Source organism: Sciurus carolinensis, chromosome 17, assembly GCF_902686445.1.
Source record: "Sciurus carolinensis chromosome 17, mSciCar1.2, whole genome shotgun sequence".
In the NCBI taxonomy this organism is placed as follows: Eukaryota; Metazoa; Chordata; class Mammalia; order Rodentia; family Sciuridae; genus Sciurus; species Sciurus carolinensis.
This window is the reverse complement of record NC_062229.1, coordinates 56,688,135-56,714,987: the sequence shown is the minus strand read 5'-3', so window position 1 is coordinate 56,714,987 and position 26,853 is coordinate 56,688,135. Positions and strand designations below refer to the sequence as shown.

The window sequence follows — 26,853 nt, the reverse complement described above, 5'->3', positions numbered from 1 at the left end:
TAGACTAGAAAAACATTTTTTTTTTTCCTTTACGGTAACAGACATTAGTGGAAAAGTCGATTACAATTTGGATAAAGTCATAGATCAGATTAATAGCATTGCATCAATGCTAATTTTCTGATTTTGATCTTTGTACTCTGCTATGTAAGAAAATGGCCCTTATCTTTAGAAAATATGCATCCAGATATTCAGGGTAAAGAGATATTTGTGTCTTCATCTTACCTTCATTTTTTTTTTCCCCCAAGTCTGGAATTAATTTAAAATAAAAAGTTATCTTTCTCCCATTCCCAGATCTAACACCTCTCATAACTCAGCCTCCGAATGTCACCTCCTCCCTTCGGCTGTGCAGTCTTGATGTTGGCCAGAGATGCAGAGGAAGGCGGTGATAATCTGGGGGTTGGGTGCTCCGCCACTTGTTTGGGAACACTGACGTTAAATCAGACTTCTAAACCAGAGCCTTCCTGCCTAAGAGGGAGCGGGTTCTACTGAGGCCTGAAAAGGTTCCAAAACCCTCATTAACCTCAGAGGAGAGAAACTGCAGGAAAGAACTCGTGGTGACCCTCCATCTTTTCTTTCTCCTTTCCTCTTGCTGGTTCAGAATTGGAATGCCAATACAATACCATGGTCAGGGTTGAGCCTTGTCACCAAAGTTTTCGAGGGGCCTGGAGCTGTGCAGTGCCCATGCTACAGTTGGATGCCCCTGCTCTTTGTCCCACAGCCCTCTAAACTTCAAAAGGTCATAGGAGTCTCATGGACCCCAAGGGAGGGAAGCATCCCATGTCCCATGCACAGGGACACCGTGCATTCTTCTTGGCCCTGACGGTCTTGGTTTATGCCTGTGGTCCCAGCATAGCTGTTAATGGTGCCCCTTTTGGTTGCCTCCTGGTTTGAGGATAAATCAGATGACCTTGTTATTACATGCTCCCAAGCAGGACCCCAGGTAATCTCACACCCCTCCTCTGCTTCTTACTGGATTTTTTGGGTACCAGGGATTTAGGGGCCTTTAACCACTGAGCCACATCTCCAGCCCTCTTTTGTATTTTAGAGACAGGGTTTTTCTAAGTTGCTGAGACTGGTTTTGAACTCACGATCCTCCTGCCCTAGCCTCCTGAACCGCTGAGATTACAGACGTGTGCCATCACGCCCGGCTTACCTCCTGGTTTTCTCTACATTCATTTTCTTTTCTCTCTGGTCTCTTTGACTGTCCTTCCCACCCTCCCTTCCTCCCTCTTCTGGCTCCTGTTCTGATCCCTGAGAGAGGGGCTTGCATCAGAAGCATGGCCTCGAAGCTCCCCTGCTGTGTGGCCGACAGTCCTCACAGAATCCAGCTCCCTGGTGGTCTTCATCCTCCCCCAGCTTCTCCACCTCTGCCTGGGTCCTGGCTCCTGCACCCTCATGCCTCTCCCTTTCTGGTTTGTCTCCCTTAGCAGGCTGCCCTACCTCGGCAATCTGGGCTTCCATCTCCGCTGCAGGATTCTTCAGGTAGAATCAGATTATTCTGGCTTCCCTTCTCACAGGGCTGTGAGAGCCCCTCCCAGTGGGAACTGAGGCTGAGAGAAGAAAAACCAGCGGGCAAAGCGGGGCTGGAAGAATACGGCACCATCCTCCAAAGTGGAGGCTCCGGGCCTAGGCCTGTACTGTCCAATATGGCAGCCACGAGCCACATGCAGCTCTTTAAATTATTGAAGTTCATCAAAATTAAGTAAAATATTATTGTACTAGCCCCATCAAGAGTTCATTTAACCACCTGAAGCTATGCTTTTTTTTATTGGACAGCAGATGAAGGAAGTACCATCAGGTAGCGTGGAGAGGCCATATCCCCATTCCTCCCAAGCACTGTGTGAAGAGGTTTCTGTGTGTATTTTAGTAGCTGCCACAAGTGCTCTTGAGGAACAGATTGGATGGGTTTAGAAAGCATGTTGAGAAACATGCTTTCAGTTGGGAAACAGTTAAGGCACCTCACCACTGGTCAGTGAATCAGAATGTTTGAGTGGTACCCTTTCTCAACATTCTAGAAAGTTCCTGCCAACAGGGACAGGACTGCTGTTCTAGGGCAGCACTTCCTTAGCTCTAGTTTGCTGCTGTTATCATGTTGTTCCTTATTTCATGTTGTTCCTTATTTCATATCGTTCCTTAAGCCGATCCACATTTTTACTTTAGTTTGTCCAAAAAACAAACTTCATGACTATGCATGGAAAACTCTAGAAGGAAAAGACATTTTTTAAAAGCATGCATTTTATTGAAGAAGAATATACATAGAGGAAACTGCCTAGCTCACAAGGACATGGTTTGGTGACTTTTAGCATAATATGGTATTGACTCCAGTGGATTTATTGTTTTGCTTACAAAATTCCAACAGATTCCCTTATCTGTGGTGAGCTCTGGATCAGCTCCCCCTTAATTTTTTGTCCCCCACCTCCACACGCTGGGGATTGGATCCAGGGCCTTATGCATTCTAGGCAAGTGCTCTGGTGCTGAGCTACACCACCTGCCTTTTAAATTTTGAAACGGGTTCTCACTGAGTTGCAAGTTTGTTCTCGAATTTGTGATCCTCCTGCCTCAGCCTCCCAAGTCCCTGGGTTTTCAGGCCAAGTACCACCATGCCTGGTCAGTGGCCCCTTTCTTAAAAAGGAGATTGGCAAATATAAAGAGGTACTAAGGACTAAAGACAGGGATACCAAATGGAGGCATTCTCCCTTACAAAGCCAGAAGGATTAAAAAGAGCTCTGAGGAGGAGTAACTATAACTTATACAAGAAATACACGGGCGTCCCTGGTTTGAAGTAGGTCTTTTCAGAGTGTGCATAAGACATGCCAGTCTCGGCCGTGGCTTGGTACCATGAAACAAACCTAAAATTTTTGGGCCTCAGATACCCCAGAGACCTTTTTGTTTGCTTTATTCTTGTTTGTTCGATTGATTGATTTGCCATAGCCATGGTTGCCATATTGGAAATTGAAACTAAGAAGTTTTAAGAATCTGTATTAATTTCACCAAAAAGATAATAAGCCCATTACATAGTAGCATAAATAAATATATTTTGGGCTGGAGATGTGGTTCAGTGTTAGAGCGTCTGTCTGGCATGCACAAGGCCCCAGGTTTGATACCCAGCAACACACACACACACACACACACACACACACACACACACAAATAATAAAATAAATAAATAATATATTTTATGAAAACTTTTCATAAACAAAAAAGTTGATTGAGGAGTCATTGCTTGAAGTGTTTTTGCAAGTCTCTTTAGTGACTGGCTTTTGAGGAGCCCGATTCTCCTGGTTAGTCCTACATTCCATCTGTTGGTGCCACATGTCAGGGAGCCTCTGGGAAGTTCCATGGAATACTCAGGAGGGGGTGAAGTGCAAAAGGCAGACTCCCCCAAATGGTCTCAGGGCATTCCTCCTCTCAGGGCTCTCCCAGGCCACACTTCGAAGACCACAGTGGTGCCCGCCTGTAATCCCAGCGGCTCAGGAGGCTGAGGCAGGAGGATCGTGAGTTCTAAGCCAGCCTCAGCAACTGTGAGGCTCTAAGCAACTCAGCAAGACCCTGTCTCTAAATAAAATACAAAATAGGACTGGGGATGTGGCTCAGGGGTTGAGTGCCCCTGAGTTCAATCCCCAGTACCCACTACCCTCAAAAAAAAAAAAAATGAAGACCACTGGTGAGTTGAATGGCTACAGACAGAGGAGGTGCTTTCGTCTGCCACTTACCTGCTGTGCAAACTCAGGCAGAGCCACCACAGTGCTCAGGCTCCAGGGTTCTTATCTATACACTGTGGGTGGCGATTCTTGCTGAGCCCGTCTTACAGGGTCATTGCGAGGCGAGGCTCATGCCTGTGAAATCTCTGCACCTGCTGAAGCGGCGTATTTATAAATGGCATTACTAAGGAGCCTTTGAAGTGTGTGTCATCTCTACTATGTAGGACAGTTATTTAAAACAACAACAACAACAAACCAACCATCATCCCATCTTCATCTCCCTCAGTGCTTGTGAAGGGAAAGGCCATTGTTCTCAGTTCACAAGCCAGTCGATTGAGGCTGAGGTCAACATATTGGCCAGAACACAGGGACTTGTTTCCAAGGCACGCAATGGCTCTGGCCGGCTTGGTTTAGCTCCAGTTCTTATCTGATATGGGACTGTGCTTTTGACACTTTCCAACAAGGAGACTGTGCCACCGTCAGCAGTTCTTTGCTTGAATAAATTGCCCTCCCTCTGAGTCACCTAGCCAGTGAGACTCGGTTTTCAGCAGGGGAGGATCTGAGGCCACAGCAGAGGGGACCATGTTGGAATTTCGGGAAGGGTCAGCTAGCTGGTAAACAGCCCTAGGGTGGTAAGGAGCTCCTTTTCTTGAGTGGTAAAAGGTCTGCTGCTTCTCCCAGAGAGGAGTTTGTCCTGAACGGCTCCTCCAAGGGTCACTTCTTGCAGGGAAAACAGCATTCTCTGCCCCAGATGTTCCTAAAGCATCCCCCCCCCCCCCCCCCCCCCCCGCTCTGATCTTGAAGGACACATCCTCCTCATTGTAGGAGATGGGGGATCGTGGTCAAAGCTTTTTTTTGAACTGGAAAATGCAGGAAACACACACGTCCATTTGTGGCGAGCTGCTTTTAAGATGTGGCAGGCTGCTATTAAGATGGATTTAAGGGAATCTTTACAAAGTTAGGTTGAGTTAAATTCCACCCACTCTGTTTCTTATGAACATGGTTTTATTGACAGGGACAGAAGCCCTCCAGCAGTGAACTGTATTTAATTACAGTGCCCTGCCATGCTGTGGAATGTAGATTGGCCCTTGCTCCCTTTCTTCATTAGCGTGACTTACCTGAAGGTATATTTTTCAGCTGCATGTTTTTTAAAGGCTTAATTCAACAGCAAGTGATAGAAACCCAATTCCAAGTAACATGAATAAAGCAAAAAGTAAAGGGGAGGTGGGGTGCTGTTGTGGAGTATGCCAGGCGTGGAGGTGCTCATCTGTAAACCCAGCAGCTCAGGAGCCTGACGAGTTCAAAGCCAGCCTCAGCAACTTAGCAAGGCCCTAAGCAACTCAGCAAGCCCCTGTCTCTCAATAAAATATAAAAAGAACTGGGATGTGGTTCAGTGGTTAAGCACCCTGGGTTCAATCCCCAGTACCAAAAAAATCAAAACAAAGTCCTCCCTGCTCCTCTCCTTCCTTTCAGCCATCTGAGTGGGGAAGAATTCCTGTTTTTCACAGTTTTCAGAGAAGTTACAGAACGCAGTCTCATTGATTCAAAGGAATCCTCTCTCTCCCCAGCTCCAGTCACTGTGGTCAGGAGTCTGCATGTCCAGACCTGGTCACATGACCACTTCTGAGACCGGAGTTGAGTCATCAGCGACTGAGAAGTGGGGATGAGGCCCAGGGAAGATCCGGGACATTGGGTTGGGCAGGCAGGAAAGGTTTTGGTTTGTGGGCTCCCATACCCCAGTACCAAAGGAGCATTGTTGTTTAAATAACTGTGCTCCCCTGGGAAAGCGAAAGACCTGGGTTTGCTTGGTACCATCAGGGGAAGACTGGCTTTGTGATTAGCATTGTGTGTGTATGTTTAGCTTTTGAATTTTAGAGGAAGAAGCCTGTCAGCGGTTGACCGTCAGCTGGTCATGCATCAACCTGGGTGCACAGCTGCAATTGCAGAGGGAGACATTCATGTCCAATCAGTCTCTTGGGGTCAATATCCTTTGGGCACACACTTAATACAAATAGTTGCAAAAGGGCATTATATAGGGTGGTGGACCCTGAAGAATCACTTGAGGAATCTTTAAAAAATACTCTGGAAGAAAAAAAGAAGAAAAAAAAATACTCCGTAGCCAGGTAGCTACCAAATCTGATCAGTTCCAGTTCCTGTTTATAACAATCCTTCATGCAATTCTACCACAATGAAAAACAGGGTGGTGCCAGCTGTGGTGGTGCATGCCTGTAATCCCAGGAAGCTGAGGCAGGAGGATTGCAAGTTCAAAACCAGCCTCAGCCATCTAGCAAGGTCCTAAGCAACTCAGCAAGACCCTATCTCAAAATAAAAATAATTTAAAGGGGCTAGAGATGTGGCTCAGTGGTTAAGCACCCCTAGGTTCAATCCCTTGTACAAAAAAAAAAGAAAAAGAAAAAAGAAAATCAAGGAGGTGCCCACCTGTATTTTCAGAGACTGAGGAGGCTGAGGCAAGAGGATTGCAAGTTTGAGGCCAGCCTCAACTACTTAGCCAGACCCTGCCTCAAAAAAAAAAAAAAAAGGGGGCCGGGGGTGTGGCTTAGTAGTAGAGTGCCCCTGGGTTCAATCTCCAGTACCCGCCACTACACACAAAAGGGATGAACTGTAACCCCAATAGGATTCCATTCTCTCACCCCCATTTCTAGAGATACTTCTTTTCCTGTATCGGTTTAATATATTTTAACTGATTATTGACAAATTTACCTCTGACTAAATAGTTTTGGTTTTTAGCGTTTGAGTTACTTCCTATTCTGGAAGATGTGATTTGCCTCTCTTCCCTCTGTCTTTGCCACGTACCCACTTTTCCCATCCCCTGTCCTCCCAGCAGAATTACACTGTGGTCAGCATTGAACGATGGCGTTATCATGGCTCTGTGATTGCTATGCACAATTGAGTCATCCGGTAAACTGATTTTCTTTTCTGTTTTGCAGCAGAATGCAGTCTTGAATTATTTCTGACAGAGGGTGCATGGGAAATAATGTGAGATGTACATTTGGAAGAAACCCAGTTACGTAGACCCAGGTTAAGAGGTTGGATTATGAAATGATTTAAGGCTGAAAGAAGAGAAGCGGGAAAGAGTTTAGTACAGGAAGAGAGATAGCATCTTAGTCATGAACCAGAAAATCTGCAAAGAAAGAATAGAAGCAAAAAATGATCTCCCTTGCCCATCCCCCCCTCCAAAAAAAAAAAACAAAACTCAACCCGCTGTGACTCCTCACTGTGCTTGGGATGAAGTTCAAATGTCTTCCTTGCTCTAGCCCCAGCTCCTCTTCCTCTTTCTCCTCCTTCCTCCTCCTTTTCCTTTTCCTTTCCTGTACCAGGAATTGAACCCAGGGGCACTCAACCACTGAGCCACATCCCCAGCCCTCTTTTGTATTTTATTTAGAGACAGGGCTTTGCTGAGTTACTTAGGGCCTCACCAAATTGCTGAGGCTGACTTTGAACTCTTGATCCTCCTGCCTCAGCCTCCCCAGCCGCTGGGATTACAGGCATGTGCCACTGTACCTGACTGATAGCCTGGAATGCCAGTGTTCGTCATTTTTTTTTGCCACTGTGACCAAAAACCTGATGAGAACAATTTTAAGAAGGACAAATTTGTTTGTGAGCTCACAGTTCCAGAGGTCTTAGTCCATAGACATCTGACTCCATGTTGGGGGGCCCGTGGTGAGGGAGGACATTATGGCAGAAGGGTGTGTGGCAGAGGAAAGCAGCTAGGGATATGGTACCCAGGAAGCAGAGAGATTCCACTCTCCAGGGACAAAATATATACCCCAGAGCCACGTCCCCAATGCCCACCTCCTCCAGCCACACCCACCTGCCTCCAGTCACCACTCAGTTAATCTCATCAGGGATTCATGCACTGATTGGGTTAAGGCTCTCACCACCCAATCATTTCTCCTCTGAGCCTTCTTGCATTGTCTTACACGTGAGCTTTTGGGGGACACCTCACCTCCAAATCATAATAGCTGGCAACATTTTCAAACTTATGTGGCAGGCTCCCAGCTTGATACATGAGAGATGAATTGGAAGAATCCGAGACTCCTTCAGCCCCAGGAGGCCCAGTGATTCCATATGTAGAAATAGATCTTCAGATAGTTAATTGCGAAGGAGGAACATGGGCTTTGCCAGCAGGGTGACTGTCGAGTCTCAGGGAAGCCCCTTGGTCATGCGTTGTTCCTCTCAGAGTATCCAGTTCCCCTTTCCAGCTCCTGTGTACTCATGGGTACACATGTGCATGTACGTGCGTGTGCACACACAATGTAACTGTCAGGCAAATGCCAGAGGAAAAGGAGTAGGAAGTATACTAACTTGATCCCCCAGTATGTCCTCCTAGACCTGGGACTGAATTTCTTTTTCATTTTCCCCTCCTCATATCTTATGGACCTGGTTTCTGGACTTTTATGATGTGATTAAGGCTGACACCATTCACTTTCCTTTTCCTTCCAATTTTTTTTTTTTTTTTTTTTTTTTTTTTTTGTACCCGGTATCTGCTTAACCACAGAGCCACATTCTCAGCCCCTTTTATATTTTATTTAAAGACAGGGTCTCACTGAGTTGCTTAGGGCCTCACTAAGTTGCTGAGGCTGGCTTTGAACTTGTGATCCTCCTGCCTCTGCCTCCCAAGCCGCTGGGATTACAGGCATGTGCCACCGGGTCCTGCTTCCTTCCAAATTCTTATCACCGTCCAAGTTGCTAATTGCTGTCTCTAGGATGAGTGGTCTCCCTTATTTCTTGCCATTTTCCACATTTCAGAATGTGGTATCTTGCAAACTCCATGCTACTGACTTCCCAGTCTTGGCTGAGCATGCTCTGCTGCCTGTTTGGGACCCCGTATTTCTGCTTCCTTCCGCCCGTCACCATCTGTGCTTCTGTATGGATCCTACTGCTATGAAGGTTTTCCATGAGTCTCTAATACCGGGTCTGGCCAGATTCACTGCTGCTGGGTTCCATGACACCTGTACCATTCCTATCTTGGCACTGTTACACCTGCGTCACTCACCAGATTGAAATGACCTAAGGGCAGGACCGTGCCTAGTCCCAGCACAGTGTCTGGTCTGTGGTAGATTTGCACTCAGTGTTGAAGGTTGACCGAGTCAGGAGGTTGAGGGCTTTGAGGGCGTGTGGGAATTGGCACCATCATATAGACTGGAGCTGAGCTGCCAGAGAGGCAGCTGAATGTTCTCCTGAGTACCTGCACAGAACTGCGTGTGTGTGTGTGTGTGTGTGTGTGTGTGTGTGTGTGTGTGTGAGAGACATTGTTTGATGGTACTGGGGATTGAACCCAGGGGCACTCTACCACTGAGCCATATCCCCAGCCCTTTTTATTTTATTTAGAGATAGGGTCTTGCTGAGTTTCTTAGAGTCTCACTTGGTTGCCGAGGCTGGCTTCCAGTTTGGAATCCTCCTGCCTCAGCCTGCCGAGTTGCTGGGATTACAGGCGTGTACTACTGCACCAGGCCACAGAACTTTTAAAATCTCCACTGTGCTGTCCAATATAGTATAGTATAGGTGTCCCTGGCCACACTCATTTAAAAAATTTAAGTAATTAAATTGCACACTCACTTCCTTAGTCCAGTTTCAAGTGATCAATAACCACATGTGGCTAGTGATTCTAAGTCATTGACCTGGGTCAGAAAGTTGTTAGGGGTGCTGATCTGGACACTGTCCTATAAGGGCGTTTTGTTTGTACAGGGATTGAACCTGGGGATGCTTAACCACTGTGCCACATCCTCAGCCCTGTTTTGCATTTTATTTAGAGACAGGGTCTCGCTAAGTTGCTAAGGGCCTTGCAAAGTTGCTGAGGCTGGCTGTGAACTCATGATCCTCCTGCCTCAGCCTGGGATCACAGGCGTGCACCGCAGCGCGCTGCTCCTCGGTGTTAATGGAGGGCTTCGTATGTCAGGTAAAGCCCTTCCTGGTTGGGCGAAGCCAGCGTGTGCCTGACCCGTGTCTCCTCTGCTTCCCCTGGCTGCAGGATGCTCGACAGAAGTTCCGCTCTGTTCTGGTCGAGGCAACGGTGAAACTGGACGAACTGGTGAAGAAGATTGGCAAAGCTGTGGAGGACTCCAAGCCCTACTGGGAGGCGCGGCGGGTGGCCAGGCAGGTGAGACATCGCCCCTGCCGGGACCCGCCAGCCCTGGCGTGTTTGGCGGGCACCTTTTGGTTTCCTGTTGAAGGCTCGTGTGCTGTGACTAGAGTTGGCCCCAGGGGAAGTCAGCCTCTTCTTCCGTCCCCCGATAGGCCATATCCCAGCCCTGAACCCCATTCATAGGATGCTGGCATGTGAAAGACCCTACAAGTGTTCCCCCAGTTGGGCAGCAGCTGGGCCTGCTTATGGTCGTGTGCAGAGCCTCGGGTACTCCTCCTCTTCCTCTCCTGGTGACTCTCCTAGTGACTGGCTCTTTGTCCTGAGGACCCACATAAGGCACCGAGGAACCAAGACCAGAAAACTCTGGGGTGGGGACAGCTATACTCAGGCCATGTGGAAATTGGTTCTGGTTTCATAATGTGCTTGTCTCACCACAGATGTGATGTGATAGGGTGTGCTGCTTGTCACCTCTTGGGCCCTGTGAACAGGGAAGGAAAAGAGCTCCCCCAAAGTTACTGGTGCCTACGGGGTGCCAGGCTCTGGGCTGGGGACTTTTCACATACCTGAGCCCACTTGGACTTCCACCCTGGAGTGTCCAGCATGAAACACTAACCTTCTGGTGTCTTGAGATAAGTACTCAGATTTCCTCCCAAAGATCTAAGCAAGTTGGTCCCAATTGTCATGCAGTAACAAAGGACCAGGTGCCACCCCTGTCGGATTATGTGACAGAGGACACTGCTGCCAATAGTCTTTGCTTGAAAGAAAATGTTTAGTGAGCAACTACAAAAATGTTTTGGAGAACTTATTTTCCGTGTGTGTGTACACAGCTTATATTTTGGGCGCGGGGCTTGGGGGAGATAACGGTACGGTGAGCGTTTAGGAAGTTAAGCCCCACTATTCTAGAACCAGGTTACAATCAGACCCATAGAGCATGAGGGTCCGGGATATAATCATTTCTTTTTTTCTTTTTCTTTTTTCCTTTAATTGGTACCAGGGATTGAACCCAGGGATGCTTAAACACTGAGCCACATCCCCAGTCCCTTTTTTTTTTTTTTTTTTTTGTATTTTATTAGAGAACAGGGTCTTGCTGAGTTGCTTAGGACCTTTCTAAGTTGCTGAGACTGACTTTGAACTTGAGATCCTCCTACCTCAACCTCCTGAGCCTCTGGGATGACAGGCATGTGCCACTTCAACCCTGCTGAGACCCTGTCTTGGCATTTGGGGTTTGTACTCTGATCTCTGAGCCGAGGTTTCATGTCGGACCTTGCCATGTCATCTATGTTGCCTTGATTCCTACTCGGAATGGCACTCTGGATGGATCGCTTGCTCCCTGACTGGGTACACTGGACTGTACCACCACAAAGTTCCAATTACTGGTTGGTCAGCACCGAGTCCCAAGCAACCACTCCCTCTTCCCACCTTCCCCTGGACTCGGCCCAGGCCTCCTGTGTTCCAGGGAGAAGAAACCCTTCTTTCCATCCTCAGGTTCCAAAACCCTGAAACCTTGTCCCTGCAAAGTGTCCATGTTCCAGCGATGTTTCAGAGGCCTGCCCGGGACCTAAAATTGAAGCGGGAAGGTTAGGCTTAAATAGAAATTTCTGATAATTCTGTGGAAACATTGGATGAATATCAAGAGATCATGAAATCCCCTTCTCTGAGAGTCGTTAGCACTTGAATTTATTGTCTGTTGCTTCTTAGCCTGTAAGTCTCTACAGATGAAGCATGGCTAATGCAAACATCTGAAATCTGAAACACTCCAAAATCCAAAACTGAGTGCCAACATACCAGAAATAGGAAATGACATCCCACGAAACTTAGTTTTGTGCACAAAATTAATAAAAATATCATATGAAATGACCTTCAGGCTGTGCTTACAAAGTATACATGAAACATAAATGAATTTCCTGTTTTGATTTGGGTCCTATTCCCATGAAGTATGTGCAAATATTCAGAAATCTGAAAAAAATCAAACCTGAAATGCTTTTGGTCCCGAGCATCTTGGATAAGGGATATTCAAATTGTGCTAAAAGCAGCCCGTGTACTGTTTTGGAGGAGAAGGATCCAAGAAAAGTCTGTGGAAAGCATTCCCTTCTAGTTGCAGTAATAGCTTCCCTGCCTGGTCCCCTGAGCTCAGACCTTGGAGATGTCAGGGACCTTTGTGTCCAGGGCCGCCGCCCCAGCTGATGGATGGCATCCTGCTTGGCTGTGCTAATGTCAAGCCTGCCCTCTGCTTCTGGGTTTTGAACTTGCTGTTCTCTCTGGTGTTGTCCTAATCCTGGCATTTTCATAGCTTACTGTCTTTCAGTTTCTGCTCAAATGGAATTTTGAAAACGAGGCCCAGTTATCCTTTTTTTTTTTTTTTTTTGAACCAGGGATTGAACCCAGGGTTGCTTAACCACTGTGAACCACATCCCCAGCCCTTTTTATGTTTTATTTAGAGATAGGGTCTCACTGAGTTGCTTAACGCCTTGATATTGCTGAGCTGGCCTTGAATTTGGCGATCCTCCAGCCTCAGCCTCCCAAGCTGCCGGGATTATAGGCATGCGCCACCAGAAGGAAACTCTCAGCCCACCATCTCTACCACCCCGGCCATCCTTCTTAGTTTGGATTTTCCTCCAAGCACTTCTCACCATCTGACTTGTTGGAGTTTACTTGTTTATAGTCAGTGAGGCTCCACAAGGACAGGAAATTTGTTTAGTTCAGTGTCTGCAGCGCCAATATGCAGAAGGTACTCGGATACCGAGCAAAGGAATAAATGAACAGACCAGAGGCCGGGAGGCCACCAGCAGATCAGATGTTCTTTGACCTGCCTTGTCTTCTCTCCATGGCCCTTTTACAGCGACTCCCCTGCCTTGTAGCTAGGTAAGCAGAGGAGTAGGAACATGATGGGCAGAGCCAGCTTCGTCTGGGGTTGTGTTCATCTAAATCTCGGTGGATGTGTGGGTCCCCTGTTGGCTCTGACACATCATGAGTAGGTTTCACGCCACTCCCTTCTTTTCTATACCTCAGATGTTCTTACATGGGAAAAGAAGTGGAAGGGAGCTGGATCGGGAGACCCCAGTCTGCTGGGAGGGACTGGATTTCTGTCTCATTCCCCTCCTCTCTCCCTCTCTCCCCCTCACTCCTCTTTTTTTTTTTTTTTTTTTTAGCCAGGGATTGAACCCAGGGACGCTTAACCACTGAGCCACATCTCCAGCCCTTTTTATTTTTTATTTAGAGACAGGGTCTCCCTAAGTTGCTCAGGGCCTTGCTAAGTTGCTGAGGCTGGCTTTGAACTCATGATCCTCCAGCCTCAGCCTCCCGGGCTCCTGGGATTACAGGCGTGCACCACCACGCCCGGCTTCTCCTTCTTATCCTTTCTTTTGCCTAGCAAGGACAATAGTCGTGACAAGCACTACCACTTAGTCATCGAGTCTGATCAGGTAATGCCCAGGTCCTGGAGGTGATGGACACACTCCCAGTGGGAAGATGCCAAGATGAACACAGAGGGAATCCTGCCGGGCTCTGTGCTCGCAAGCCTCCATGACTTTCTTCTTGCAGGCGTGGAGGGGGAGGTAGGAGGGTAGAGAAGGATAAGTGTTTCTACCCCTCAGCCCAAGGGACCTCGTTGGTCTTTAGCCAGGGAACTGGCTGGCGCAGGTGGTGCATTTCCTCTCTGGACAGAGGTTCACCTGGGCTTGTGCCAGATGGCGTGAAGGTTCCTCTGACCTTCCTGATGGTGAAAGGGCATTTCCACCTCCAGCTGCTGCCAAGTGGGGCTTCCTGTTTTTTTTCCTCTGGCCTTATCTCCAACCCCCTTCCTTTTTGTATTTACAAACCTCACAGCACAGCAAGGCTGCTGAGAGATGCCTTCAAAGAGGGTCCTTTCAAATGTCTGTCATGAACCTCAGCATGCTCATCCATGAGATGCAGATAGTCAAAGTACCACCATTGTTCTCAAGACTTAAATGAGATAATGTGTCCGACAATGGAGTCCTTGTATGAGATTGAATTTCAGCTTTGTTTAAAAAAAAAAAAAAAAAAAAAGACTTGGTGGCTCATACCTGTGATCCCAGTTATTTGGGAGACTGAGATGGGAGGATCCCAAGTTTGAGATGATCATGGGCAACTTAGACCCTTCTTAAAAAAAATAGTCACGGTGGCACACATCTGTAATTCTAGCAACTTGGGGGCTGAGGCATGAGGACCACAAATTAAAGGCTAGTTTCAGCAATTTAGCAAGACCCTGCCTTAAAAAAATAGAAAGGGCTGGGGATGTAGCTCAGTGGTAATGCACCCCTGGGTTCAAAAAAAAGTTAGAATTTATTGTGGAAAACTTACAAAATAAACAAAATGAAGAAAATAAGTTCCTGTAACCTTCTACCTCCTAGTGTAGTTGATGTATATCTCCTATTCTATATTTTTAAAAATCAGAGATCATAGTGATACCGCTGTTTACTGGTGACGAGTTCTGCTTCCTCTAACGTTGAAGTTTGAACACTAGAGAAGCACGCCAAGGCAAGCATATTAAGCAGGTTTTATTTAAAGGTAATAATACAGACTTCTCCCGAGAGGGAAAAGGGGGCCATGGCTGATGTTCTAAAAGTCCCCAGAAGTGATTGCACCCTACATCTGTTATAGGTTAAGGTCTCTTTTGTTCTCCAGTTCTCTCCCCCCTTGTCTCTCCTTCCTGCCTACCTGACTAGGCCTGGCTTTGCAGGTGAGATGCATAAAGTGAGGAGTGGGGGCAGGGGGAGGGCCAAAGTGATTCAGCCAGGCAGGGGCCCAGGGGACATTAATTAGCAGCACCTTCCCTGCAGTCCTTGATAAGGGCAGGTTAATCTGGTGATCAATGGGCTCTGGAAATTCTTGACATTCCTTTCTCCCAGGGCAGTCTCTAACTTCCAGAGGCAGATGGCTTTCATGGCCTCCATTTCCTCGATTTGACCTGATCCCCTATTTCTACACTAATCGCCTGTCCCCAGTTCTGGCTTCAATAGTGTAGTGGTGGTTTTATATCTCTGGAAATGCCCACACCCATCCATCCAGTGTTTTTTCCTTACAAAGGGAAAACCTTTTCTACAACTTGGTTTTCTGTAAAGAATTTATAAAGATTTGTAGTTGTTGAGGTGGTAGAACTTTTATCTGGCTGGGTGCGGTGACGCACACCTGTAATCCCACCAGCCTGGGAGGCTGAGGCAGGAGGATCAGGAGTTCAAAGCCAGCCTCAGCAACCTAGTGAGGCCCTAAGCAACTGAATACAGTTCAGTGTATTCAGTTATGTGGCTCAGTACCCCTGGGTTTAATCCCTGGTCTCAAAAAAATAAAATCATCCATATCGTAGCACGAGTCAGAATTTTTTTAAGATGGGAGACAATTCCTTTGTATTTACCGCATTTTGTTCGTTCATCCTTGGATGTTGGGCGGCCTTGTTATTTTTATATGGTGGAAATGAGTCAGAAGAGCACTTTGCAGACCCGAAGGGCATTGAAAACGCAAAATGGCAAAGGTCATCAGAGTTCCCAGTCGCCTGTTGGGCACTTGGGAGGCCACCTAAGGCCATGTTCTACCTTTAACCTCCTTTGGGAAAGTAGGTGAGCAGGGGAGCTTTGGAAATGTGTGGAGTGACTTGGCTGCGGGACAGCTGGCAGAGCTTGGCCTCTGGAGCCGGGCAGCCTGACTTCGAATCCCATTATGCTTAACGGCTCTGGGACCTTCAGCAGGTCACTTCGTTTCTATGCCTCAATTTCTTCATCCACAAAATGGAGTTGTGTGTCAATTTTTGTCGATGATACTGGGGATTGAACCCAGGAAGTTTAACCACTGAGCCACATCCCCAACCCTTTTTAATATTTTATTGAGAGACAGGGTCTCTGAGTTGCTTAGGGCCCCTCTAAGTTGCCGAGGCTGGCTTTGAACTCGCAATCCTCTTACCTCAGCCTCCCAAGCCACTGAGATTAATCAGTTTTCGTTTATGGTACTAGGGACTGAACCCAGGGATGCTCTCCCACTGAACTATATACCCCCAGCCCTTTTTATTTTTTATTTTGAGACAGGGACTCGCTAAGTTGCACAGGCCGGCCTTGAACTTGGCGATCTTCCCGCCTCAGCCTCCCAAGTCTCTGATACTAGTTAACTTTTGCTACACACCAAACCACCCCATAAGTGAGTGACTTAAAACATTTCTGTAACTCCTGAGTGTGCTGGGCAGTTTTTCTGACCCCGGGCTTTGCTGATCTCATGCATATACAATCAGCTGGCAGTTTGGCTGGGGGGCGGGCTGATCTTGGGTGGCCTCATCTGTCAAGCAGCTGGGCTGGTAGGGGTGACTGGGCCACACGTGTTTGTCATCAACAGGCCAGCCTGGTCCTTTTCACATGGTATTTGGATTCTAGGAACACAAAGGGCATGCTCTTCTTAAGTCTGAGTGATTCACATGGGTTAGCATCCTGTCAGCCATAGTACATCACGCGGAGGGTAGAGGGGAAATGTCCACATTTTTGTAATTGACAATACTGATTGAATTAGCACATTTAAAGCATTTGGATCAGAGAAATGTCAGGTATTTACAAGTGCTGGAGATGAAACCCAGGTCATCGTGCATGCTCGCCAAGTGCTCTACCACTGAGTTACATCTCCAGATGTTTTTTGGGTTTGTTTTTTTGTTGTTTTAGGACTGGGGATTGAACCCAGGGGTGCTTATCCACTGAGCCACATCCCCAGCCCATTTTTTTTATATTTTGAGACAGGGCCTGCTAAGTTGCCAGGCTGGCTTTGAACTCGCGATCTTCCTGCCTCAGCCTCCCAAGTCGCTGGGATTACAGGCGTGCGCCACCTGGTCACAACATTTTTGTCAACCAGTCAGCATAAAACTGCTTTATCTGTGTTTTTGCTTAAAGACACCTTATTTAACCTATGCTTTCTGACTGATTTCGTGGAAGATTTCTTTATAATAAAACACCCGCCGCCAGGAATGGTTGAGCATTTTCCTGACCCTGGGTGACGGGACTGTAAATCTCTTTGGCTTTCAGCCTCGCAGCGATGCCGGTGCTGTCTAATCTCTTCTAAGCTCATCTGCACTGATGCCAGAGTCCCCAAATTTAGCCCCTCTTCCATCTTGTCCTTAGCTTCCTCATATGCTGCAGATGTTTCTTTCACGGCTAACAAAGCAAACTCACCTTCGTATTAGCCAATCTCCCCTTCCACTTCCTGGATGTAGCCTCCTTTTGACTCCTTATCGCTGAACCCATGGCTAACCACACTGTCACTCATGCCTGAATGAAGCTCATCTAGCAGGCGGATTTTCTCCACCAGGCACATCATGACCTCTTGGGTGGCAGCAAGGGGAAGCTCTTCACCACTATCCTGAGGGAGCCAGTCGAAACATCCAGATCAACCCAAAGCACAAACATGTCAAAAATGTGGCACTGAAATTGTGGCAAGAGCTGGGTACAATGGCACACACCTATGATTCCATCTGCTTGGGAGACTGAGGCAGGAGGATTGCAAGTTTGAGGCCAACCTCAGCAACTTAGGCTCTAAGCAACTTAGCAACCTTCACATCTCTCGAGAACTCACTCCCGTAGGATCACAAATCTCTCAGGTTGCTTCAGATATACAACATTCAGAAAAGGTTCTTATCCAAACCTTACAAAATACACCCTGTCTCTATAAATATTAAAAGGCTGGGGATGTTGCTCAGTGGTTAAGCACCTCTGGGTTCAATCCCCAGTACCAAAAAAATTAAATATAAATTGTGGACAGGACTATTGTTGACAGTATGATAGTTAAAAGAAAGCAGAGCGTCCCCTCAGCTGGGAAGGGGTGTCACGTAATGAGATTTCTGCCATGCTGTGAGTGTTCCTGAAACCCCAAGTATTGACTGTGGGATGACAAGAAAAGTTCAGCAAATAGGCCAACTTGTAAAAGTGGAATCTGTGAAAAATGAGGACTGATTGTATTTGCCAAGTAAAGGGCCAAACTGAGGGGCTCGGGTGTCAGTGTCCGCATGGCACTGGGGAGGGGCCTCAAGGTCTGGGGTCAGAGGGCTGCTGCCCACCAGGAAAACCAGGGAGGAAGGCACACCTGAGTCCCGAAGGCCAAGAGGGAGGCTGGTGGAGAGGACAGAGAAGCAGAGGCGTGGGAGGGAAGCTTAGGGGAGCCGAAGGCCTAGGCGGGGAGGGAGCGCCGTGGGCAGATGAGGGTACTCCGTGTCGGCTGGCCTTGGGACTCGGTTGAGAAGCTGCAGAGCAGCCATGGTTGGGGGGGGGGGGCGGGCTCTGGAGTAAGGGGCTTACGTTGTCAGCATTGACGTCAAATGTTGTGTCCCTACCTTAGGGCACCACCAGTTTTGAGCGCTAACAGTGTGTTAGGTACCTTGCCCACCGCCCTATGCAGGTAATATCATTTATCTTTCCTTTTTTGCCTCCATTTCACAGATGGGAGGAAAGTAGTCTCGGAGTCCAAAGACCACTCACTACTTGGGCCTTTCTGGTTTGGGGACCGAAGCTGGAAGACTCCATGGCAATTTATTTTTTAATTTTTAAAAAATTTTTTATCCCTTTTAGATATCCATGACAGTAGATTGTATTTTGACATATCATCCATACATGGAGTATAACTTCCCATTCTTGTGGTCACACGTGGTGTGCAGTTTCACGGGTCGCGTATTCAAATGTGAACGCAGGAAAGTGATGTCCCTTTCATTCCACTGTCTCTCCTATTTCCATCCCCCTCCCTTCCCTTTCCTTTTTGTTTAATCCAGTGAACATCTATTCTTCCCTCCCTGATTATTCTATGTTAGCATCTGCATAAAGAACATTTGGCCTTTGGTTTTTGGGGGATTAGCTTATTTCGCTTAGCATATTCTCCAGCTCCATCCATTTACCTGCAAATGCCATAATTTCATTCTTCTTTAAGGCTGAGTAATATTCCATTGTGTATATATATCACATTTTCTTTTTCCATTCATCTGTTGAAGAGCATCTAGGTTGGTTCCATAGCTTAGCTATTGTGAATTGAGCTGCTATAAACATTGATGTGACTGTGTCACTGTAGTATGCTGATTTTAAGTCCTTTGGGTATAAACCGAGAAGTGGGATAGCTGGGTCAAATGGTGGTTCCATTCTAAGTTTTCTAAGGAATCTCTAAGTATGGAGATTTGCAGTCCCACCAGCATCGTATGAGTGAACCTTTTCCCCCACATCCTCGGCAACACTTACTGTTGCTTGTATCCTTGATGATAGACATTCTGACTGGAGTGAGATGAAATCCCTCCACTGCAATTTAATGACTAGTTCATGGTCAAGACTGTGTTATTTTCTGACCAGCTCATAGGAATTTGGTGACTTGGAGGTGATGGTTTACTGGAAGAGCATGTAGCGAGCCAAGAGTCAGAGATGAAGGAGGGCGGGGACGAGGAAGAAGAGGATGATTTGGAGGCCCTCCCCCAAGTGTTTGACATGCAATGTTATCTCTTCTCAGAGGAACCTGAGGCTCTCTGAGGTTGAGTTCTCAGTGGTGCTCCCCATAGCTGGATGTACTGAGGATGCGCCGGGCCGCTGAGGCTGTGGTAGTCACACCGTTTATACCACAGCGACAGGTGGTGTTAAGATAACTGAGGCCGGGGCCCCAGGCCCTGGGAGGGGAGCAGCACAGATTAAAGCCAGGCCTGCCTGGTTCTGGCTGCTGCCTGGTGTTTGGCACATAGTAGGAGCTTTCGGACTGTAAGGCGGCCTGATTGATGTGCCCAAGGAGTGTACCACAAAGGAGTGGCTGACAGAATAGCAGATTCTGAGCTCTTCTTTCCCCATGTGCCCCTCCGCCCACTTTTTCTCTGCTGAGGGACTCAGACCCTTGGAAACATCTTCCCCTCCTGGCGCTCTGCCTAGCCCTTCTGGGACTTCACTGTGACTTTGTCACACCTTCCTCCTTCCTGGTCACTTCCATTTCTGCCCAGCCGGCCTGCCCAGCAGCAGTTCTCATCATGGGACTTGGGTGAGGAGGTCTCTGGCTTGGTGACGTCGGCCCTTGTGGCCCTGGTCACATTCTTGGTGGCTCCAAGCCAGGTCCCAGGCATTGCATCATCCCTGCTGCCCGAGGTTAAAAGCAAGTGACAGAGTGATGGAGCACTTGTAGGCAAGGAGAGTGATTTATGGGAAGGAAGGAGAATGGATGGTTAACTCCAGCTTGCCTGGAAGATGGGCCCAGCCTAGGCTAGGAGGGAGCAGCTGCATTTGGAAGCCTATAATCTTTCTTTCTTTCTTTTTTTTTTTTTTTTTTTTGTATAGGGATTGAACACTGAGCCACATCCATAGCCCTTCTTATATTTTATTTAGAGACGGGGTCTCACTGAGTTGCTTAGGGCCTCCCTAAGTTGCTGAGGCTGACTTTGAACTCACGATCCTCCTGCCTCAGCCTCCGGAGCCGCTGGGATTACAGGCGTGCGCCACTGCTCCCAATTGGATGCCTATAACCTTGAATTAGGATGGGGTCAGGAGGGAGACAAGTGTCGACTTCTGCACTGGGTTAAAGGCCCTGACATAGCAGGTCTTTCCTAGGGACAGAGGCCTCCACCCCTTGCAACTGCCTGGGCCTCCTGCATGGCTAGTTCTGCCTTGGGCCTCCTGGGCTGGGCAGATGCAGGTAGAGGGTTGCTGATCTCTCTTCCGGTGGCATGCTGGGTCGCTTACTTGCATTTGACCCTTTCTTTCCTGGCAAGTGGCAGGAAGCCGGGTATAAGGAGTTGGCTGCAAGCAAGGTCACAGGCAAGCAGCCGGAGGCAGGAGGAGCCCCCTCCATTACTGTCACTTGGAGCTTTGCCATGGACAGTTTACCTTTCCTTGTCCCCCTGGCTTTTCACTAAGGTGTGGCTGACTCCCGGGGAGTACTGCTGGGCGGGTGACATGCTTTTTGAAGGTAACAGATGTGGTGTCACCACAGTATAGCAGTTTGAGGGGGAAGCAGGACGTAGGGTTCTGTACTCTCGGAAACCATGAGGGATGTCTCTCTTTAATGGCTGTCTGCTAAATAAAACTACGATATGGACACAGACGGCCCCCCTCCCTTCCCTCTCTGCAAACCACAGGCATTCCCCGGAAAGCGTGGCAGGATGACTAACCCTTCAGTTGAAGAAAATCAGAGTTTAAACGTATTTCTGCTGCAGGTTTTGTCAACACAGGTTGGCCCTTCTGTGTTGCTGGGCAACAGGGTTGGGGCCCTGGCCAGATGGTGACGTTCCTCTTGAGCGCTCAGCAGTACGTTTCTGTTCCGCGTTCCAACCCACCGAGGGGTGCTCCCACTTTGCTTCCTGCTCCCCCAGCTGTGACTTTGTATCTCCCCCTTCCCTCCTACCGACCCCTACCCTTAAGAACCTCGCAAGCTTTTTCTCTGAGAAAGATGATTGGTGTGATTGATTGACAGTATCTCTGGACTTTGCAAGTTCTGATTTGGAAGCATTCCTGTAGCTTGGGACATTGTGCTTCCGCCATGGTGGGACAGCCTATTCCTAGCTCAGGGTTCATCATAGGACAGGAGCTTCTTCCTTTTTTTTCCCCCTGGTACAGGGGATTGAACATGGGATGCAACATCCTCGGCCCTTTTTTTAAAAAAAATACATATTTTATTTAGAGACAGGGTCTCGCTGAGTTGCTTAGGGCCTCACTACGTTGCAGAGACTGGCTCCGGACTCCCCATCCTCCTGCCTCAGCCTCCTGAGCTGCTGGGATTACAGGTGTGTGCCGCTGCTCCCTGTGGGGCAGAAGTTTGACATGCGGGGAAAGGAACCACATGTTAAACCCAGTGGAAAATCCTAGGCAGACTTCTGTCATCTCTCTCTCCTCCTTCCCTGTGGAACGCAGAGCCTTACACACACGAAGCGCTCCATTTGCCACTGAGTCGTACCCTCCGCCCGAGGCAAGATTTTCCATTCTATACAGCGAAATGTCCTTATAGAGTTTAAACCAAAATTAGGGTTAGCTGGACACCCAGTTGAATTTGAATTTTAGATGATTTTATAGAAGGCTGTCCTGAAATTCAGATGCAACTGGGAGTCCTGTTACCATCCCAGGGAGGCTTCGACGCATCAGCCGGAGGGGGAGAGTTGCTTTGGGGTTTGCTGCCCTTTGCCCCTGGGTTCCTGAATTCCTGGCACGTGCAGCTGTGAGGGATCTGGTCGGCCCGCAGCCTCCAGCAGGCACACGTGAAGACGGGGACAGGAGCAGTAGCACACTGAGAAGTACTCGTGTGCTGGCGCTGCTGTCGGCTACTCCCAAGCCTGGAGTTTCTAGGAAGGAATGGACTCTCTAAGATAACTGCAGCTAAGATTTTTTTTTTTTTTTTTTTTTTCCCCTGTTTCCCAACAACCCTCACTGACACGGTTACTGAGAGTTGAACAGCCCCAGACCAAATTCCAAATGGTTTTATGGGAGGCCACATCAAATGAGTCTCTTCTGAAGAATCTTCTGGAATGTGGGCTCCTTCCCTTGACTCACCAGCCACTTTCTGGTTTCTCTTTCCAGTCCTTTCCCCTTAACTATGTTTTTTTTTTTTTTTTTTTTTTTGTACTGGGGATTGAACTCAGGGGCACTCAACCACTGAGCCACACCCCCAGTCCTTTTTTGTATTTTATTTAGAGACAGGGTCTCAATGAGTTGCTCAGGGCCTCCCTAAGTTGCTGAGGCTGGCTTTGAACTTGCAATCCTCCTGCTTCAACTCCTGAGTCACTGGGATTACTGGTATGCGCCGCCAAACCCAGCTGCCTCTTCTATTTTAAAGAATCTGCTTGGAAGTCTCCCTCAACCTATTGCTTCCATTTCATTGCTAGAACAGGCAGCTGTGAGGGAGGCTTGGCTTGGAGTCTTCTAGCTTGCTCGGCAGGGCTGTTTCCAAGGACAAAGGGGAGAGTGGATATTAGGAGCAGCTAGCAGACTCTGCCACATCTGTGCTGTGATTTATCTTCTAGAAAGGCTCTGGGTTGGAAAGACTTACAGGTGGGCGCAGGCCGCTGAGCACATAGGCCCCTTTGGGAAGGGACTACACCTGCCTGTGTCTCTTTGCTGCACCACTTCCTTTCTTTATGGTGAGTGGATAATTTCCTTCCCCTTTTCTTGTGTTGTCCTATAAGGAAATGCTAACTTCCTGCAATGGTGTAAGTGTGTGTGTCTTAAGTCACAGAATCCATTCATGCTTTCAGATCTTTCTTTTTTGGGGCTACCAGGGATTGGACCCAGGGACCTTAACCACTGAGCCACATCCCCAACCCTTTTTTTTTTTTTTTTTTTTTAATTTAGAGACAGGGTCTCACTGAGTGGCTTAGGACCTCACTAAGTTGCTGAGGCTGGCTTTGAACTCGCCACTGCACCCTGCTCAAACTGTCTATTACAAATATAAATTAACTGACTCCTTGCCCATTGCCACATCTTAGGTGCAAGCCTTCATGTTTTACGTGGACTATGAGGTCACATTCCACCTCCTACTGCCACCATTTTACCCCAGTTCTCCCATCTGAATGATTTGGCCAAAATCCGTTCTTTCAAGAGCCTTGCTCAAGAGTAGCATATGATGGTTTTCTGTGTCCGATTAGCTGGGTCATGGTACCTAGGCATGTGGTCAAACATCATTCTCGGTGTCTGCTGGGGTGTTTTTGGATGACATGGACATTTTACTTGGTGGACTTTGAGTAAAGCAGATTGCCCTCCGTCATATGTGTGTGTTCTAGCCATTCGATGACTGAATAGAACAAAGAGGGACCTGCCTACCCCGAGTAAGAGGAGCTTCTGCATCAGTTGCCTTGGGCTTGAACTGCAGCATCAACTCTTTACTGGGTCTTGCCAGCCTCCATGATGGTGGGAGTCAATTCCTTAAAATACATCTCTCTCTACACGCGTCTTCTGTTGACTCTGTTCATTTCTAATACAGCACGTCTCTTCTGTTGCCAGCATCCATAGCGTCAAGCCCAAGGCTGAGCACCACACGCTGGGTGTTTGCCGTCTGGCCAACCCCTGCCCTCTCCTCTCCTGGCATCTGTGCTTCTCTGTACGTGAGCGAGCTGTGCACCCTCCGGCTTCTGTGGGTGCTCGCATTTGCTGGGAACATCACGTTTTGCAATTTCTGAGTAATCGTGGAATGTTTTGCATCACTGCATTTTGGGTTCTTCCTACGATGTTTTCCTCCCCAGACCGACTAGTTCTGTGACAGTAGCCATTAGCCACACATGGCAACTTCAGTATAAATTGACATTAAATGGAGCTATACATTTGGTTCCTCAGTCTCATTAGGTGTTGTTTGAAGTCCTCAGTATCTACATGTGGCTGATGGCTACTATTTGGGGACCCAGCAGGGAAAGGATATTTTCATTATTACAGAAAGTTCAGTGGACAGCGCTGCTTAGCTGTGACCTTTGCTTGATTAAAAGGAGAGCAAAGCTGGGCATGGTGTAATCCCAGAGGCTCAGGAGGCTGAGCAGAAGGATCGAGAGTTCAAAGCCAGCCTCAGCAACTTAGGCCCTTGTCTCAAAAATAAAAAATAGGACTGGGGCTGTGGCTCAGTGTGGTTCAGTGCCCCTGGGTTCAATCCTCAGTACCAAAAAAGAAAAGAAAAACCCTGCCCTGGATCGTGAGCTCCTTGAGTGCAGAAATCGCATCTTGTCCTTCCTGCATTTTCCGGGTGGTTGGTGCATGCTGGGTAAAGGTGCTTGCACTGAGGAGGGATACTTGCAATTGAGAGAGTTATGGAGGCCAGAGACATAATCATCTCAGCCCAGAGATACTTGGATTCTTCTGTATGGTACCTTTTTCTTTTTCTCCATCCCAATGCCTGGGATTTTAGAATAAAGGGATTAAACCCAGGGGTGCTGTACCACTGAGCTACATCCCCAGTCCTTTTTATTTGAGACAGGGTCTTGCTAAGTTGCTGGGGCCTCAAACATGGGACCCTCCTGCCTCAGCCTCCCCAGTTGCTGGGATTATAGGCATGTGTCACTGCCACCGGCTTCTGTTGCCTGTGATTTGTTCCTGACCCTTTAGAGGAAAAGTCCCCAGCTCCTTAGACCTGCTGTGCTTGGTGATACCAGGTGGGAAGTGGGTGATCTTCCAGGAGTCGTGGCTCAGAGTTCATGCCAGGCTTACCTCCCTGGCAGTGGACACAACTGCTGCCCTGGCCCCTTCACGGGGCTATTCCTGTTTTGTCCACACATGTCCTCAGTCACCCAAAGTGATAGGGCTTCAGCGGCCAGAGGGCCCTGGATGTGTGGCTTGGGTACCCTGCCGTTTTTTCTGACGGCCTGCTCTGGCCACTGGACTGTGGTGACTTTGCACTTGCACTCTTAAGATCCCCTGGCTTTTTCTTGCGATGTGCTAATGGGGGTCCTAAGTTGTGCTACCCCTCCTTGATACTGAGCCCTCATTTCCATCTGTGTCTCTCAACCTTGAGCTTCTTTTTTTTTTGGTACCAGGGATTGAACCCCAGGCACTGAACCTGATCCTTTTTACATATTTTATTTAGAGACAGGGTTTCACTAAATTGCTTAGGGACTCACTAAGGCTGGCTTTGAACTCGGGATCCTCCTGCCTCAGCCAGGATTTGAGGAAGTTTGGGGTCATTATCATTTTGGGAATGGTGGTGGCTCACAAACTACAGACGGATAATCAGATTTACATCAACATAGTATGATCATGACCTTCCTTAGAAAAACAACATAGAGGAGCTAGGGATTATTCCTTCTAGACCTGAGTGTCGGATAGCGATAGAGAGGACATAATAAAAGTACCTGGAAGGGAAAACTTGCAATGGAACCATCATTTGACCCAGATGTCCCCCTTGATTTATTCCCAAAGGACCTAAAATCAACATACTACAGTGACACAACCACATCAATGCTTATAGCAACTCAATTTATGATAGCTTAACTATGGAACCCACCAAATGCCCTTCAGTAGATGAATGGATAAAGAAAATGTGGTAAATATACACAATGGAAAAGTACTCAGCCATAAAGAATGAAATTATGGCATTTGCCAGTACATTTACTGGAGACTATCATGCTAAGTGAAATAAGCCAATTTCAAAAGCCAAAGGCTAAATGTTCTCTCTGATATGCGGATGCTAACACACAATAAATGGGGGAGGGGAATAGAAGTTCATTGGATTAGACAAAGGGGAATGAAGGGAAGGGAGAGGGATGGGAATAGGAAAGATAGTGGAATGAAAGGGACATCACTTTCCCATGTTCATCTGTGAATACATGACCAGTGAAACTCCACACCATGTACAAGCACAAGAGTGGGAAGTCATACTCCATGTATGTAGGATAGGTCGAAATACACTCTACTGTCCTGTATAACTTAACAAATTTTAAAAAGTTCCTGGAAGGACGGTTTTGGAGGGACGTGTGTTCGCCTCTGTGCTCGGTGTTGTGGGTGAGAGTGTGTAAACTGCCCTTCCTGCTCCCACAGAGCTCTGGTTCTGCAAGTTCATGTGTTCAGCTGCTGCTGGGCCGTGCAGTCTACCTCTGAATGAATTATCTATCAAGTGCTGGGAGGTTTAAGCTCAGCGGGTGTTGACGCTTTGGATGTGAGTTGTCTCCCCAACGCTCTGGTGTTGATGCAGGAATTTTTGGAGGTAAAATGATTGGATCGTGAGAGCTATAACCCAGTCCGTCCCTCCTGGTTTAATGGACTGACTGGATGGTAACTGGAGGTGGGTGGGGTGTGGCTGGCGGGTCCCTGGGGGTGTGCCCTGCAGGGCTTCACCTTCCCTCCCCCCCCACTCGGCTTTCTGGCCATCGTGAACAGAGCAGCTGGCACCGTGCCTGACCATGATCTGCCTCACCGTGAGCCCAGAGCAATGGAGGCAGCTCGCCACGAACTAAATCTCTGAAACTGTGAGTCAAAACAAACTTTCCCTCCTCTAAATCGTTCCTGTCAGGTATTTTGGTCACAGCGATGCAAAGCTGACTAATAACAGTGGGAGTTCAAAAGGGAGGGAAACCAGTAAGCCTGGAAGAACAGGACCGTTCACTATGAGGAAGAGGCTGAGGGAGGCCAAGAGCTTTTTTTGTTTTGTTTTTTT

General features: G+C 47.8%; 1 protein-coding gene across 1 annotated transcript in view; it reads left to right on the top strand.

The window, feature by feature from the left end:
• Positions 1 to 26,853, top strand: part of Sh3bp5 (SH3 domain binding protein 5) — a 73,869-nt gene that overhangs the window by 17,739 nt on the left and 29,277 nt on the right. The window contains exon 3 of the mRNA XM_047531891.1: positions 9,694 to 9,822. Within this exon, the coding sequence (XP_047387847.1) occupies positions 9,694 to 9,822 (129 nt within the window). The remainder of the gene's footprint in view (positions 1 to 9,693; positions 9,823 to 26,853) is intronic.